General features: G+C 38.9%; 2 protein-coding genes across 2 annotated transcripts; both read right to left on the reverse strand.

Annotated features, from left to right (window-relative positions):
* Positions 1–88: 88 nt before the first annotated feature.
* On the reverse strand, positions 89–1,902 carry LOC116307446 (uncharacterized). Its single transcript, XM_089026735.1, has 2 exons — positions 1,185–1,902; positions 89–509 (listed from the first exon to the last, which is right to left on the reverse strand). The coding sequence occupies exons 1-2, from the start codon at positions 1,900–1,902 to the stop codon at positions 304–306; spliced, it is 924 nt and encodes a 307-aa protein (XP_088882861.1). The 3' UTR covers positions 89–303.
* A 6,847-nt stretch (positions 1,903–8,749) lies between these two features.
* LOC116307447 (uncharacterized) lies at positions 8,750–14,981 on the reverse strand. The gene is made up of 2 exons (XM_031717704.1): positions 14,855–14,981; positions 8,750–11,607 (listed from the first exon to the last, which is right to left on the reverse strand). The coding sequence occupies exon 2, from the start codon at positions 11,531–11,533 to the stop codon at positions 9,893–9,895; it is 1,641 nt and encodes a 546-aa protein (XP_031573564.1). The 5' UTR covers positions 11,534–11,607; positions 14,855–14,981; the 3' UTR covers positions 8,750–9,892.
* Positions 14,982–15,855: the final 874 nt, after the last annotated feature.

Consider the following 15,855-nt stretch of genomic DNA (forward strand, 5'->3'; position numbering starts at 1 on the left):
TGAATTTACAAATTAAAAGTTCTTATTTGATGCAGTGTCAAAGATGTAACTTTTAGAGTTAAAGAGACACACAAATTACAGCAAAGGGGGATTTCATAGTGTTTATTTTCTAAACAAGCAGCACAAAAAATACACACCTTCAAACAAACACAAAAATTTCTTTATATAGTAAAATAATGTCCTATTGAAGGCACAATATTGTGCCTATAAATAACAAAGCCAAACACCTTGTTTTGAATCCTCTCACATAAGTTCCTTATTTAAGTTGCATCGACTTAATTAAGCTATATATACCTGCTTTTCTTATCGTGCTGCAACGGACTTAAGAAAGAAGTAAAGTTTAAGAGCACCCTGCCAAGAAACTGGTACTGCAAATCCATGGCTTTGCACAATGTAATCAGCATATTTATCAAAATCATCGTTACCGCTCAGACTGGAGGGACGAATACACTTGGTTTTTGCCCAGGTAATCTGTTCTGAGGATAGCTGATTTAACATGTCTGTGCCACCTTTAAAATATATCAAACAGAGAAAGCACAATACTTAAATGAAATGCACAGAAATAGTTAAAACGTTTGACCTTATTTAACTTATTTTTTATTCTAAGCTTTTAAAAATACATGCAATTAAGATGGCATTTCGCAGATGAAAAGGCCTTTTTGGCTTGGCAAAAACTCGCAGTGACAGCTTTAAATACGATTAATGAAATTATATTTCTAATTCAAAGTGATAAATTGTTAATTGTACCTTTCTAAACTTTCTTTATAATTTTGAAATTTTCCTCCGACATTCAGTAAACACTCGACTCGTCCGCCATCATGTGTTATGTTAATTATGCACAGGTAACCCAAGAGCTAGTTAGAGTGTTGCAAACAACCTTTGCTATTTATTATTTTCTATGTTTTCAATCCATTGTTTCATAAATTGCTGTTGGGTGCTTATTAATATTATTTATTTAGCAATCTTTCAATTCAATTTTTGCACTTCATTTATTCATTCATTCACCTGTACTTATGTATTTATTCATTCATTTACTACCATTCAATTCATTCATACATCTATATATTTATTCATTCATTAATTCATCTGTATCAGGGGCGGATCTATCCAGAAGTTTTAAAAGGGGAGTGACTCTAACAGGGTTCCTCGCCCCAATACCTCATACCCAATACGTATATACTGACCTGAGTTTTCTGGAAGAAAAAATAGTTCGTCAGGAATACCATTAGGACACTCAGCTGTACTATTTTTTCTAATTCTGTGCTCGTTCCAATTGGCTGCCACAGAGTCCAATTCCTTTTGTATGATATTCATGAAGCAGTACCTCAAACAGTAAACATGAATAATATTACCATTGCAAAATGATCCAGACTCTTTCAAATCTTTGAATAGTTCCAACCACCAGTTGCTCTGAGATTTCCTGAAAATAGACCACCAGGCCTCTATCCTTTGATTAGCAGTAGACGAAATATATCTGTGTCCATAACTTTGGCCACCGGTAGTCGAATTTTCATGAAAAACTTGCTGTAGTGCTGCCACAATGCCATTTTCAGTACCGCAGTCTGACCACACTCTTTTTGGACAACCTTTCAGTTGCTTTACTCCACTCATATAATATCCAGCAATTATGGAGGGATCATGGTTACTATATGACACTCGCAAGAATATGATCCTTCTAGAATAACCATCTATGCATCCACTTATCCCAAAACCAAAGGGAGACAGCTTATCATAACCATCTATATGCCAAGTGTTATTGGGGCCAGGGCAGCGGTAAACTCTCCTACGAAGTTTTCTTCTCTTTCTTTCTTTGACTCCACTAGGGTCCATTTCTTTGAGAATATTCATGACAGCGTCTCGAGAAACCCTAAGTTTGTATTTGGTTCTAAGGCATCTAGTCATCGCCCTATAACCCATTAACCTTCCAGGCCCATTAAGTTCCGCGTTTATCGCATTTTCTATATCCCTCCTATTGCTCCGATTTCCTCTTCTTCGTAGGTGGTACTTGTGATTTATCAAATATTTGATTTGCCTGAGAGTAATATTTACTCCGTAACAAGCGGAAAGAAACCTTATGATGCTTCCGTAGGAGTAGCCACTGTTCCAGAAAAAAACAATACAATCTTGAAGATGAGTAAAGGTGGTTAAAAATGGAGAAGGCGGTAAAGCGTCCAGAGAACAACAGGTCGTTGAAAAGACCACAAGGAATAAGCAACAATGAGGGAAGAAAACCATCCTCCTGAAAACGATGGCAGGATTAAACAGCACTCGGCACAACAAAACTCTGCTGATCAACGCGACGCTTGCTGTTTCGGAGCTTGGTAGCCGAGTTCCCATCCTTTTTATTTTGTTTTCGAGCACTAAATTATAGAATTGTTTATTTTGTTATAGCTTCTGTAAAACGGTTTTAAGATTTGTTGGTTTCATTCTTGTGTACCCCGCTGTTTTGAAACTCCTAATATTTGTTTTGTTTCGCAACTTGAAATTTTGTTTTCCTGCTCGTTATCTTGTTTTGAGACTCGTAATCTTGTTCTGTGACAGTGTAATTTTGCTTTCAGACGTGTAGTTTTGTTTTTAAATCTGTGATTTTGTTTTTAAACTTGTAATCTTGTTTTGCAGCTTGAGGTTTTGTTTTGCAGCTTGTTATGTAGTCTTGAGAATTGTTATCTTGTTTTGAAACATGTAATCTTGTTTTGAGACGCGTAGTTTTGTTTTTAAATTTGTTATTTCGTTTTCAAACTTGTAATATTGTTTTGAGACAAGTAGATTTCTGTTTTGCAGCTTGTATTCTTGTTTTGCAACTTGAAAACTTGTTTTGAGATTTGAAGTTTTGTTTTCAAATTTGTAATTTTGTCTTTAAACATGTAATCTTGTATGTATGTGTGTTTTTTTTTTTGTAACATGCATTGTAATATTGTTTTGTCCCAATCGGCCACCGCACAACAATAATCACATTCCTTCTTTGCCTTTTTATTCAAGTTACGCGCACTCGAAGACTTATTTTTGTCCGAATCAGACTGAAAACCTTACAATTCACGACCTTCCGAACATCGTATCACTTATCTGTCTCGTTTTCTTGATCAACTATAGCCTGTGAACGGGGCTCTCCGGGGAGGGGGCCTGGGGAGAGGAAGGAGGGGGAGAGCCTGTAAGCATCCTCTGGAGAAAACCGTTCCATGATACGAGAATCTAGTATCAGGCTCTGATTGGTCAATTCGCTCAAGTCGGATATTTGATTGACAGATTACATCACGTGGTATAAAATGTCAACACGCATACTATCAGATAAAACTAGATAAACCAAAATGGCGAGTGAGAGAGAAAAATATAGAGAAATTTTGCAGCGAAATTTAAGAGCATTCCCAAATATTTCAGCACTAAAACCCGAACAGGAGGATTGCATTTTAGCTGTGCTGGATAAAAAAGATGTCTTCGGTATATTGCCGACAGGATTTGGAAAGAGCTTAATCTTTCAGCTTCTTCCTCGCGTTATGAAGGAAGCATGGCAGATCGAACGTGCCACAGTTATTGTTGTGACTCCACTCGTGTCCATCATGAAAGACCAAGTGACCGAATTAAAGGAACATGGATTGAATGCCTTCCCCTTGCTGAACGAGGAGTCAGATGAAGATATTCTCAACAGCCTAGAAACAGCAGAACTGATATATGGAAGCCCCGAAACCTGGAAAATGTTCCCTTGGGGGAGATACCGCTTTGGCAGTGCAGGCCCGTAGCTAGGATTTTTGTTGGGGGGGGGGGGGGGGGGTGCTAATTTACAAAAAGTGGACCTACCATATACTTTATTTTTTTAAAGTCCCATAGGACGCATAGGTATAGATAAATTATTAAAGTAAAATTGATTTTTTTTACTTAGTTTTATGTGAAAATAACATACCAGCCAAAATCTCACTTGCTTAAAAAGCGGACCTTTAGCTCGCGCGGGGGGGGGGGGGGGGGGGTGCGAACGTACCCCCTGCACCCCCCTAGCTACGGGCCTGCAGTGTCAGACACGTGTGGTCTAGATCTAGTTCGAGTTCGTTGAGCGTGGATATTGAGTAGCTACCAATGTCTATGTAAGTAAGAGCCACCCCCCTTAAATCGTTCATTCCCCATTAAATGCCCTCGTGTCTACAAGCAAAATGACGGAAGTACGTATACCCGACCAATATCGAGGCATAATTTTATAAGCACTTTCTTTTGTTCTGTGTTCCTGGTCCTCTGACATCTCTGTCGATCATAACTTCATGGGTCTTGGTCTTTTGTATGTTCCCTAATGATTTCTGATGCTCCAGACAAAGGCAATATATTAATTACTCTATCTGGTTACAACGCGTTTCTTGAGAGCTTTATTCTCGCTCTGGCATTTGCTGTTTTGTTTTGTTTCGTTTACAGGAAGCGAAATAGAACCTATGGTATCCAGGGTAGAATACCGCAAGAAAACAGCCTGATTTAGTCTGTTTAGTGTAGCTATGCTTTGCTCCGGTGGCTTAGGCGGCACTTGCATCTCTCACCTCTGGGGTATCGAGTTTGATGTGAGCAGAGTTTGTTAGGCCTCTTTCTTGATTTCAGGATTTTTCCCCGGGTTCTCCAGTTGTCCTTGCTCCACAAAACCTAAATTAGAGCAAATTCCAAGTCCAAGCAGCTGCACTAGCCATTCTGCAAAATTGTTTTCGCAATATTGGAACAGTATAGCACTCATAGACTTTGCTATCAAGATAACAGTTAGTGTCAAGTGTTTGATAGTCAAATATCTCTCACAGATGGTGCAACAGACGGCAACAGCCGTCAAGCTTGGGCGGCTCTCATGGCGTTTCCGTTTGGGAACTCAGCAAAACTGACCTCAAAAAATTGAACTGAAAATCATACTAAGAGGAAAATAAAGAATTCACACTGGTTCTCGTGGAAAGGAAGGCGTTTATTTTGTCTTTTTTCTTTTCTAAAAACCTTTTATGAGTTTATGAATGAAAACCGAACCGCCGATTCGCATGCGACCATGAACACTGAAATGGCTTTCACTGCTATTGGCGAGGCAATTTTCGATTTTCGATTGCTTGATTATTTGAGAACGGAAGTTGAGGTCGAATTATTTCTTCGTAACTATCTAGGGGTTCTATTATCTTTGTTTGCCATAAGCTGGCTGAGAATACCAAAGGAATGCATTGTTGATTCAATAAAATTGGTCATTTCCGCCGCCAGGTACAATCGCTACCTCCAAGTATCTTTTCCAAGTTGAATCACTGTCATTTATTCTGTTCGTTGGCTGAGCATTTCCTTTTAAATTGGACGTGATCTGGATATATCAACTTGGTTTAAAACGGACTTAAAACGACTTAAATTCTTTATTTATATCAGTGATACTTTTACATACGTGGTGTGCGAGATGAGTCATGTTTGTTCTCTGATTTGAGTTTTTTCGCCGAGTTCCTTAGTGGGGCGTTTTTCATCCTTCCTCAATTGCACCAGTGGTGAAACAATAGCCAGTCAAGATAATTTTCTATTTGTTACGGCTATCATTGGACAATGTGGACAAAGCAAGCTGACAAAGTATCGACATTGTTTTGGTCTACAATAGATCAAAATCAAAGCCGCTTTTAACTTACATGGCGTTTTCTTCTCGTTTCTTAACCATAGCATCTTACCATCATTCTCCTGGTGATAAGGAAACTATTCCTGCTAACGCATTGGGCTCTTTCTTCTTTCGTTTCTCCGTTTGTCTCTATTTTCTTTATTTATTTACTTTTCTCCTTCCTTCGTTCTTTCTTTTTTACCTTTCCCCATCCAGGCATAAAATAAGACAAAAACCTAAGATTTCTAAATGCGTGTTTCATAAGCGAATACAAAAACAATACTATAGTTGAATTCTTCTTTAATTTATTTTCGAACGAACTGCATCTCCTATCGCACGGCTTATTATATCATTTTTAATGTTATTTCAAACCCTCGTTCTATAAATAATCTATAATTCTATTACTTTACGGGTCACGTCAAGTAAGCAAGCGCATATTAATATAAAAATTAGAATTCTATAAATTTTAGTTATCATAAATAATATGTCTATAAAATGAATTTTGCCATGCAAACAAACATTGCGAGGGAAATAAATATAACTAATAAATACCTTGAGTTAAAATTAAAAGAAATACTTAGCAAAAAGCGATCGATTTTGAAACTATTGCTCTACTTAATTTTCGCACGAGGAACAGTTAATAAGGTTGTATCCAAGGCTCTCTCAGAGCTATGCAACAGTCGTTTGACGAATACATGCAACCTCGTGGTAATCTGGTGGTCCATTGGCGAAAAGCCTTATAATTTGGTGGTTGGACGTCTTCTGAAATGCTGTTTTTCTTCTGAGCACAGTTTCTGTTTTCTTGAGTTTTAGATCTTTCGTAAGAGTCATTATTTTTGTCACGCATTGGGTTAAACAAGCAGAGATATGGTGGGGGACCGGCGTATTCCTCTACGCTAGGTATCCTTGCGTTACGAACGAAATCATCAGGGATATCAATCGATGTGAAGTCTAGTGTAATACTATTGATTGAAGAGCTAGAAAACTCGCTCGGATAGCCACCATTACATTCCTTACACTGTTTATAACAAGCAAAACATAGAAGACCCCAAAAACAGAGCATTAGAATCGAACAAACAGAAATAACTGCAGCCAAAGATGCTTGAGTGTGAGGAAGTCGTTGTCTTGAGTCACATTTTCCATTTTTACAAAGTGAAGCCTGATCCGAAGGACAAGGAGACGTAAGATCGCCATCAGTGTCACAAGCATTTCCACAATTGATCGTCACGAATAAAGTTATTATAAATAGCAAAAATGTTTTCCGTAGATTAAAAAAACCATTCTCTCCTCTGTGTTCCATGGTTGAAAAAAGGTTGATTAATTTTGTACAGCCACTTCAAGCTCGCTCAAGCGCAGAGCAGTACGCCGTGAATAAACTATACTTGTCTAAGCCTTTGCATTGTGAGAGTTTAAGGTTAAAACAGTTATATGACCGTTTATGTTCATGACGTCACTGGGTGTAACAAGGTTAATATCCTGTGTAGGACTGGAATATTACGGAAATTACGCTCAAAACTCCCTACTCAGTGTGATGACATCTGGCCTAATTATGACGTTTTTGTGACCACAGATGTTGGTACGTCAGTACGGCCTGAGGAAGTGTCGAAAACAACCTGCCTATTCAAGCTAGAGGTTGCCTATCCAACGCTATACCGTACACATTAAACGGGATTATCTGTTATCACAACTGCAATATAACGATAAGAAATACAAACTAAGGTTTTATTTGTCCTCTGTTTATCTAACTCCTTGTGTCACGAAGAAAGCACTTGCTACGTACCAGTGTCAAAGTATACACGAGATCTAGAGATAGACTAACCACATTTTTGTGATCTCTTTACATCGTTAGACAACGGGTAACATAGAGCGAGAGGAACGTAAAAAATTGTAATATTTTCCATCCATAGCTATCAAGCTAACAAGATAGATTATGATGAGAAAAATAGCTTCGTATTTCCAGTCTCGAAGTATTTTTAGTACTTATTAGATTCTGAATAGAAATGACGTGTGGGATGTGAATAGTTCATAGTGGCCGATGATTGAATCGTTGACGTCATAATGAGTTATTATCACTCCTCATGACATTCAAACTGCAGACAGAGATCATGAAAAATTTAAAAATCAACACGGCTTAGATATACTTTTATTTGAGAAAACTGAGGCTTTTTTGCTGTGGTTTTGAAAAAAATGAAATGTTCAAGCCGATTGAATGTGGCAGGTACCTCAAAGAAAAACCGCACAAAGCAGATATTGGATAATGATAGTTGGCGAGCTGATTATTATAATCAGAGACATAACATTTCAGCTGCGTGATATTGTATTCTGTGTTATTATGGCACGTGGCAAACAGACCGCGACTGAATGAATATCATTATTACAACGGCCTACAAGTGACAGGCAAGCACTGCCCGTCATCTGCTATCAACCAGAGAGTATTCTATTGCTTGGTATCAATCAGCTGAATGAATCTCATTACCAGCCTACAATGCCAGGCAAACATTGCCCGTCATGTGCTATCAACCAGAGAGTATTCCATTGCTTGGTATGCAAATAAGCTGGATGTATCTTATAAATGTCGTTACCAGTACAATGACAGGACTTCTGCTCTTGTATATACCATACCCATGATGGTTATATCTAACCGTGTTCTGTTGTCTCATATACCATACCCATGCCTATACTGATGGTTATAGCACCCGTGATCTGTTGTCTCATATACCATACCCATGCCTATACTGATGGTTATAGCATCCGTGATCTGTTGTCTCATATACCATACCCATGCCTATACTGATGGTTATAGCACCCGTGATCTGTTGTCTCATATACCATACCCATGCCCATACTGATGGTTATAGCACCCGTGATCTGTTGTCTCTTATACCATACCCATGCCTATACTGATGGTTATAGCACCCGTGATCTGTTGTCTCATATACCATACCCATGCCTATACTGATGGTTATAGCACCCGTGATCTGTTGTCTCATATACCATACCAATGCCTATACTGATGAATAGCACCCTTGCTTGAGTCTGTTCTTATATATTTACCACACCTATGCCTATACTGATGATTATGCCCCCCATGCTGTGCTTTTATATGTATACCACCTGTTCTCTGTTCTCTCATATACCCTGTCCTATCTATATATTCTCACCAGTTTGTCTCACGACTAAGTGTATTTTCTTCAATTTTTTTATTTTGTAGATAAACCTTCTTTCGTTCTTAATTCAAACAAAATAAGGTAAGAAATTCGAGATAAAATCGCATGCGCACTGAAAACGACTATAAACTGGCTTATCATTTGGTGCCAGCAATGCATCTTTACAAATACTGAAAAAAGCATTGAAAAAATATTAATTGGCGCTGGTTTACAGCATAGTATATTGCTCAATTTGACATATAGTATATTAAGATATTGTACGAGCTTTCTCGCCTAACTTTTGTGGTTTGTTTAATTATTTAATGTATTCATTATTCTTGAGAGAATAATGTGGAATTAAATATAGCGAGCAATTATGAGGGTGCCACCGAATGGGGTAACTAGGTAACTGACATTTGACCAAAAAGAAAACAGAAGTTAACTGACAAATAACCTAACATTAGTAGTTTAACTGATCGATATTTCATTATTGTGGTTAATATTATGGCCAACGCTCGTAAAATTATTACAGTTAAATGACATTCAGTGGAAAAATTAGTAGCTAACCAACAATTGAGTACACCCCCATTGGTATCCTTAAATATTAAAAATTATGCGTGGTATGTGTTTATAAATAGAAGGAGTTAAGCGCCTTAAGTACGTTTTAATTTTCTCGACGATCGGTAAAATTCAATTCGATCAAGCCTAGTAATGACTAATAATAGATGATGACACATATTATGAAGTCACATGTTATACATGTTTTATATATATGAAGTCCGCCAGATGGTCTGAAATAGTGATGTCTAAATGACGTCACTGCAAAACTGAGGTCATGAAGCCAGCAAAAATTGACCACAGAAAAATAAAAAAACAACTTGCCCTCTATTGAAATAAAAATATCAAAATCATTAATTATGGTGTCATTGTTTTAAAGCACGTATTCGGCAAGGTTATTGATTTTTTTTCTTTTCATTCGATGGCCTGGAAATCCAAAAAGTTAAAGAAAGTTGCCTTCTACGTTCCAGGGGTTAGAAAATTATCGAGGTAGAGAATGAGATCTTGCATTAACTTCCCCCACCCTACCCCCCTGAGTGTCCCAATAATGTTCAATATTTACCAAGTTGTCCCCTACCCACTCCTCCCTTGTGCTTCAGTTCATGCAAGTCTTCAGAAGTCTTTACAAATGAGAATCAGTCTTTTCTTTCTCAAAATGTCCCATTTCTCCAGGAATTTCTTCAAAGTTATCTTCCTTATCGACTGCTTTATTATTGCTACCACCGCCGTCTCTTCTTTCTTCTTCTTTGTCGTCGTCTTTAACGGTATCCTTTGCCCACCATTCAACCCACCACACTCTACCAAGCATTACATCTCTTCGTCGCCCTGGAAACGATGCCGAAGACTTCATAGACTTATAACAAGGTAGCAGGCCATCTTCCTCGTAAGTGGGAACTTCACTATCAAGGTCGAACTCCTTAACATAATAACTAGTGAAAGGCCATCGAAGATTGATGACGCTACGGGTTGCCAATGTGTTGTCAAGTGCGATGTTGTTGTTTAAATCCCCATCTTGGACTTCGATTTTTTCTGGACAACTTTCAGGTCTAGTACCTAGGTAATAATCGTAGACTACTTCATGTGAAGGCATAGTTGTGTCAGATAAGTAAGGGATTTCTTCGTTGACGCCTTGTGCTGGTTCCTTATCGTCATCGCCCTCTTCTATCTCGTAATCTCCTGATGACGCGGTTGAAACTGAAGCTGATTCTTCGTCTAGGAAATCGCTATCAGTGTCATCATCATCTGTGGAAGAATAATCACTGTCATCGTCGTCTTTCACTTCAACCTCTTCAATCCCATCGTCTGAACCTTCGTCTTCTAAATCTGTTTCTTCAACATCGCTGTTGTCACTATCGTCTTCAGATTCCGCCTCGTCGTCTTGTGAATGTTTTTTCGCATACTTTCGCATAACTTTATTAACGGCTTTTTGCTTCTCAGCTTCGGAATCCGAACCCTCCGATTCTGATTCGGAAGACGAACCAGAATCGATTGTATGGCTGCACAGCTTATTTATGTGCTCTTCTAGATCAAAGTCATCATCATCGGAGCTTCCATCATCGCGGGGAGACCAATGTCCAGTTTTTACGTCGTCGTCGTCCAGTGATTCTAATTCCGAATCCGGCTCGGATTCCGATAAGGATTCGGTATCCGTCGCGACCGACGACTCTGGCTCCGATTCTTCGTCTGCATCACTATAATCTTCTTCCGGTACTTCTTCTATTTCTTCTTCTACTTCCTTTACTTTTTCTTTATCGTTTTCTTTCACATCTTTTGTAAAGTTTGTTGCGTTATTAGCCGCGACATTATCCCGCAAACTGTTAATGGCAACTTGGTTCGTTGCCTCGTGGCTTTGCCGCTGTTTATCTTCGCTTTTCAACATTATTTGTCGCACCTCTTCATCCAAGCTATCCGTATCTTCCGAAATACTCAAACTTACACTCTTTGAGGTTAGCGGCGTTTCTGCAGGGGAAGACTTTTCGATTGGCACCTGTTCTTCTTCACCTCCATTCTCGAAAATATCAGTAATGCTCTTAAAGCTCTCCAACAGTAACCTCTCTTCTAGCTCACTATCTTCTTCTTTGATCGATTCTAGCGTTGATGCCCTCGATAAAAGAGCCCTTTTCATATCAAGGTCTGTATTTTGGTTGCTGTCCTCACTTATGTCCGTGCTGGTTTGTGTGGGGCTCGAAGCTGATGGAGAATCGCTGTTTACGTTCTCATGAATTTTCACCTGCCCGCTATGGTCATCGTGTTTTTCCGCCATGCTGAGAGCTTAACTTTCTGCTAATTACACTCCTGAGATCTTATCTTGTAGTTAGCATAGCCTCTTTGTTCGTTCTAAAAAAACAATAAGGGAATAGTTAAGCAGAGACTATTTTTAACGTGTGCTAATAGGGCTGTCAATTATGCTTAATTTTTGGGCCCAATTATTGTAAATTTGCTCAGTTAGATGAAATTTAATATTGAATGCTATATAATGAAGCTGATGTTGTACCAGCCTATTACTGGTGTATACTCCTTCATGCTGCTAATGCTGCTACTGCTGTTACTGCTGCTCACTACTGCTACTGCTGCTGCTACTGCTGCTGCTACTGCTGCTGCTGCTGCTGCTGCTGCTGCTGCTGCTGCTGCTACTGCTGCTGCTACTGCTGCTGCTACTACTGCTGCTACTGCTACTAGATGTACCAGCGGAGTCTCGGTTGTACGTGACCCGCATCACATCACTAAGCTTTTAATCCATTTAGATCCATAAGACAGAGGAATGAAATGAGTTACGTTAATTAACTGCTGTTCACCCGTCATGCACGTACACTTGAAAATCTTTATTACTTCTTATTAATTATTGATTATTAACCTCTTTAATAGTAACTACATTGTCATCACCTCAGCTTCAATCAGATGAATTACGTTCAATTTTGTATGCAAATATTTGTCACGTTTGCATGCAATCAACGATTTCTATATTGAGTTAAAGTCGTGCCCTGACTTAGATCAGCCCAGAGGTTGTCTCAGGGTTCGATCTGTGAGTTAGCCATGCCCTGACTTAGATCAGCCCAGAGGTTGTTTCAGGGTTCAATCTGTGAGTTAGCCATGCCCTGACTTAGATCAGCCCAGAGGTTGTTTCAGGGTTCTATCTGTGAGTTAGCCATGCCCTGACTTAGATCAGCCCAGAGGTTGTTTCAGGGTTCTATCTGTGAGTTAGTCATGCCCTGACTTAGATCAGCCCAGAGGTTGTTTAAGGGTTCGATCTGTGAGTTAGCCATGCGCTGACTTAGAACAGCCCAGAGATTTTTTTTTCTGGGTTCAAATATCTGTGAGCATGTTATTCATGCCCTGACTTAGATCAGCCCAGAGGTTATTTCAGGGTTCGATCTGTGAGTTAGCCATGCCCTGACTTAGATCAGCCCAGAGGTTGTTTCAGGGTTCAATCTGTGAGTTAGCCATGCCCTGACTTAGATCAGCCCAGAGGTTGTTTCAGGGTTCTATCTGTGAGTTAGCCATGCCCTGACTTAGATCAGCCCAGAGGTTGTTTCAGGGTTCTATCTGTGAGTTAGTCATGCTCTGACTTAGATCAGCCCAGAGGTTGTTTAAGGGTTCGATCTGTGAGTTAGCCATGCGCTGACTTAGAACAGCCCAGAGATTTTTTTTTCTGGGTTCAAATATCTGTGAGCATGTTATTCATGCCCTGACTTAGATCAGCCCAGAGGTTATTTCAGGGTTCGATCTGTGAGTTAGCCATGCCCTGACTTAGATCAGCCCAGAGGTTGTTTCAGGGTTCAATCTGTGAGTTAGCCATGCCCTGACTTAGATCAGCCCAGAGGTTGTTTCAGGGTTCTATCTGTGAGTTAGCCATGCCCTGACTTAGATCAGCCCAGAGGTTGTTTCAGGGTTCTATCTGTGAGTTAGTCATGCTCTGACTTAGATCAGCCCAGAGGTTGTTTAAGGGTTCGATCTGTGAGTTAGCCATGCGCTGACTTAGAACAGCCCAGAGATTTTTTTTCTGGGTTCAAATATCTGTGAGCATGTTATTCATGCCCTGACTTAGATCAGCCCAGAGGTTATTTCAGGGCGGTTTCATCATCGAGGTTTCTATGACTCGGGGAGTTTCTACTTTTTATATATTGCGCAACATGCAAATGAAACAATGAAAATATTTGCCGTGCGCGGAGTGGTACTACGAGAAATTTTCAACGCAACAGAAATTAATATAATATTTTTTTCGTATTTATTACATTCTATACTTTTTTGTCACGTTTTGTTCGTTTGAAAAAGAAGGAGGAGAAGAAGAAGAAGAAGAAGAAGAAGAAGAAGAAGAAGAAGAAGAAGAAGAAGAAGAAGAGGAGGAAGAAGAAGGAGGAGAAGAAGAAGAAACTGACTTAGGATACAGATACTTAAAACATGTACCAGTTTGTGCTAGAATTTTCTAATTTTCATTATTATCAAAACGTAGCTACCGCCATACTAAAGTCTCCTGTTTTAGTCCAGTAATATTGAAAATCAGTTGAATGAGCAACTGGAAGAGTACAATTCAATGTCAAGCCATTTCAATGTAAAGACACGTCGTAACGTAAACAACGTGCTGTAAGTCAGTATACCAATTAGAGAAAATGAATCGAATATTTCTCATTCATAGTACAAAAACCACTCTAAGTTTAGTTTTCGGGCCCTCCTTTCAGTATACCGTGCTGAGAGGCGGGCTGTCGGGCGTTAGTCGAAAAGAAGGCAGAAAAAAACTCTACAATTAAGTGAGACCATCACCTGTAACTGCTCGCAAAGGAAAATACGTGCGATATCATTTATGTTACTTCATGCAAACAATGTCGAGTTCCCATTGACAATGAAATGGGGAAAAACTGACATTCGTCGGCAAAAACAACACTTTTTAAAACTTTTTAGTAAAACTGAATTTGGGTTTTAAAATGGTTTTCAGGATATGATGTACTTTCTAGTAAACGAATGTTTATCATACGAAATTTTTCGTCAAAATTCAGAGCGTTAAGTAAATTTCGTAAACGCATACAGTATTGGTGTACACTAATTGTCTAAGTATGCAAATCTACATCGTCTTTTGAAGGCATTAAAAATTAAACTTTCATCAACCAGCTCATCATTCATTAGCACAGTTTTATAAGCTATGGCTTAGGAATGGCTGAATTAGAGCAATAAAGGTGTTTAAGTCGATTCGACTATTCGGTACCTAGGAATAATTCTCCGATGGTAAAAATTGGGGTACGTTTAACGGCTCTAGTGGCGAATCATATAAGCTATCTTATATCCCTGATAAACATAACTCAAGCCCTATAATCAGTTAACCATATACAGAAATTCCTTCATATTCTTGTAAAAAAATATACCAACATTTTTTCTTTTCTTAATGACAGTGAATTCGAACGAAATTAAAACTAATCGCAAAAAAAATATATTCAAGCTAAAAAAGCGTTTTATAAAACTGTGTCAAAGAAAGTTTGAGTCTTAGATTTGCTTTAAGGTATGTCATATATTTACTTAAAAAAAACTTTGCTATAATGTTTTTTGGTTCTATTTTTTGCATGGTATAAATGATGATTTTCATAACTTCGCTTACCTCGTACTAAATTGCTTGATATACCAAAGTTAGACAGAATATTTAAGAGTCACTGATGTGTAGTACGCCAAAGTTAGTGAAGAAATTCTTTTAGTATTGTGTCTGATGACGATCTTCTTTTGTTAACTTGACTAACATCTGTCTTCAAAAGAAAGAAAAAATTAACGGGACGATTGGTTGGTGGTTGCCATAGTGACTTCATGGCTGACGAGGAGATATTTTTAGAACCACTGCTAAATATGCATATTAGTATAGGAAATCGCACGATCTCGAGGTACCCCCCTCGGGTTTCCACGGCTTGGTTAATCAGTCACATAGACGTAGAAATCAATTTTAAATTGTGAATATATTGAATTTTAAATTAGTGAACTCCTGTCCTAGCCCACTCCGCGGCCATCTCCTTCGGCTGTTTTTGCTCCTTGGGCTTCCTGTGGCGAGGACAAAAAATTCGAAGGGGGAAGGGAGAGAGAAAGAAGAAGAGTTGCTACTCCTAACGCTTTTTCTCTCACTTCCTAGTCCCCACTCCTCCTTCCTCTCTCGTTTCTCGTTCCTAGTTCTTCTCTAGCTGCTATAACATTCAACACAGGGATCCCAACGGGGAATATATGGGGTAGCCTACGGAGAAAGCTAAACCTGTTCCTCTTCTGGAATAATCCTTGACTGATGCAAATAAGGCCCTTGATCATTTGTCCATACGATTCAACAGCTTTCTCTCTTAATCAGGTACGTTATTCCATTGCCGGCTGCCGTTTGGCAACTCCAAGTCACACGTATTATTACAGGTAGCCCAAGCTAGGTTTCTGTCACGGTACCGTACCATATCATACGAAAAATCATTCGCCCTGTGGTTAGAGTTTGAATTAAGCCAGTCAGTTTTAAACCGGATTTCTCCTCCATCGTTAAGAATGAAGATATTCTCTCTCTAACCTGACACAGGGAGAAAGAGGTACTACTTTGCACTCGTAATATCTTCTTAAAAACTGAACTCAAGCTCATTCGAT

This window comes from Actinia tenebrosa, unplaced genomic scaffold (assembly GCF_029948245.1).
Source record: "Actinia tenebrosa isolate PJP-AT-01 unplaced genomic scaffold, QUT_ActTen_1.0 PGA_scaffold10__47_contigs__length_13832649, whole genome shotgun sequence".
Lineage (NCBI taxonomy): Eukaryota > Metazoa > Cnidaria > Anthozoa > Actiniaria > Actiniidae > Actinia > Actinia tenebrosa.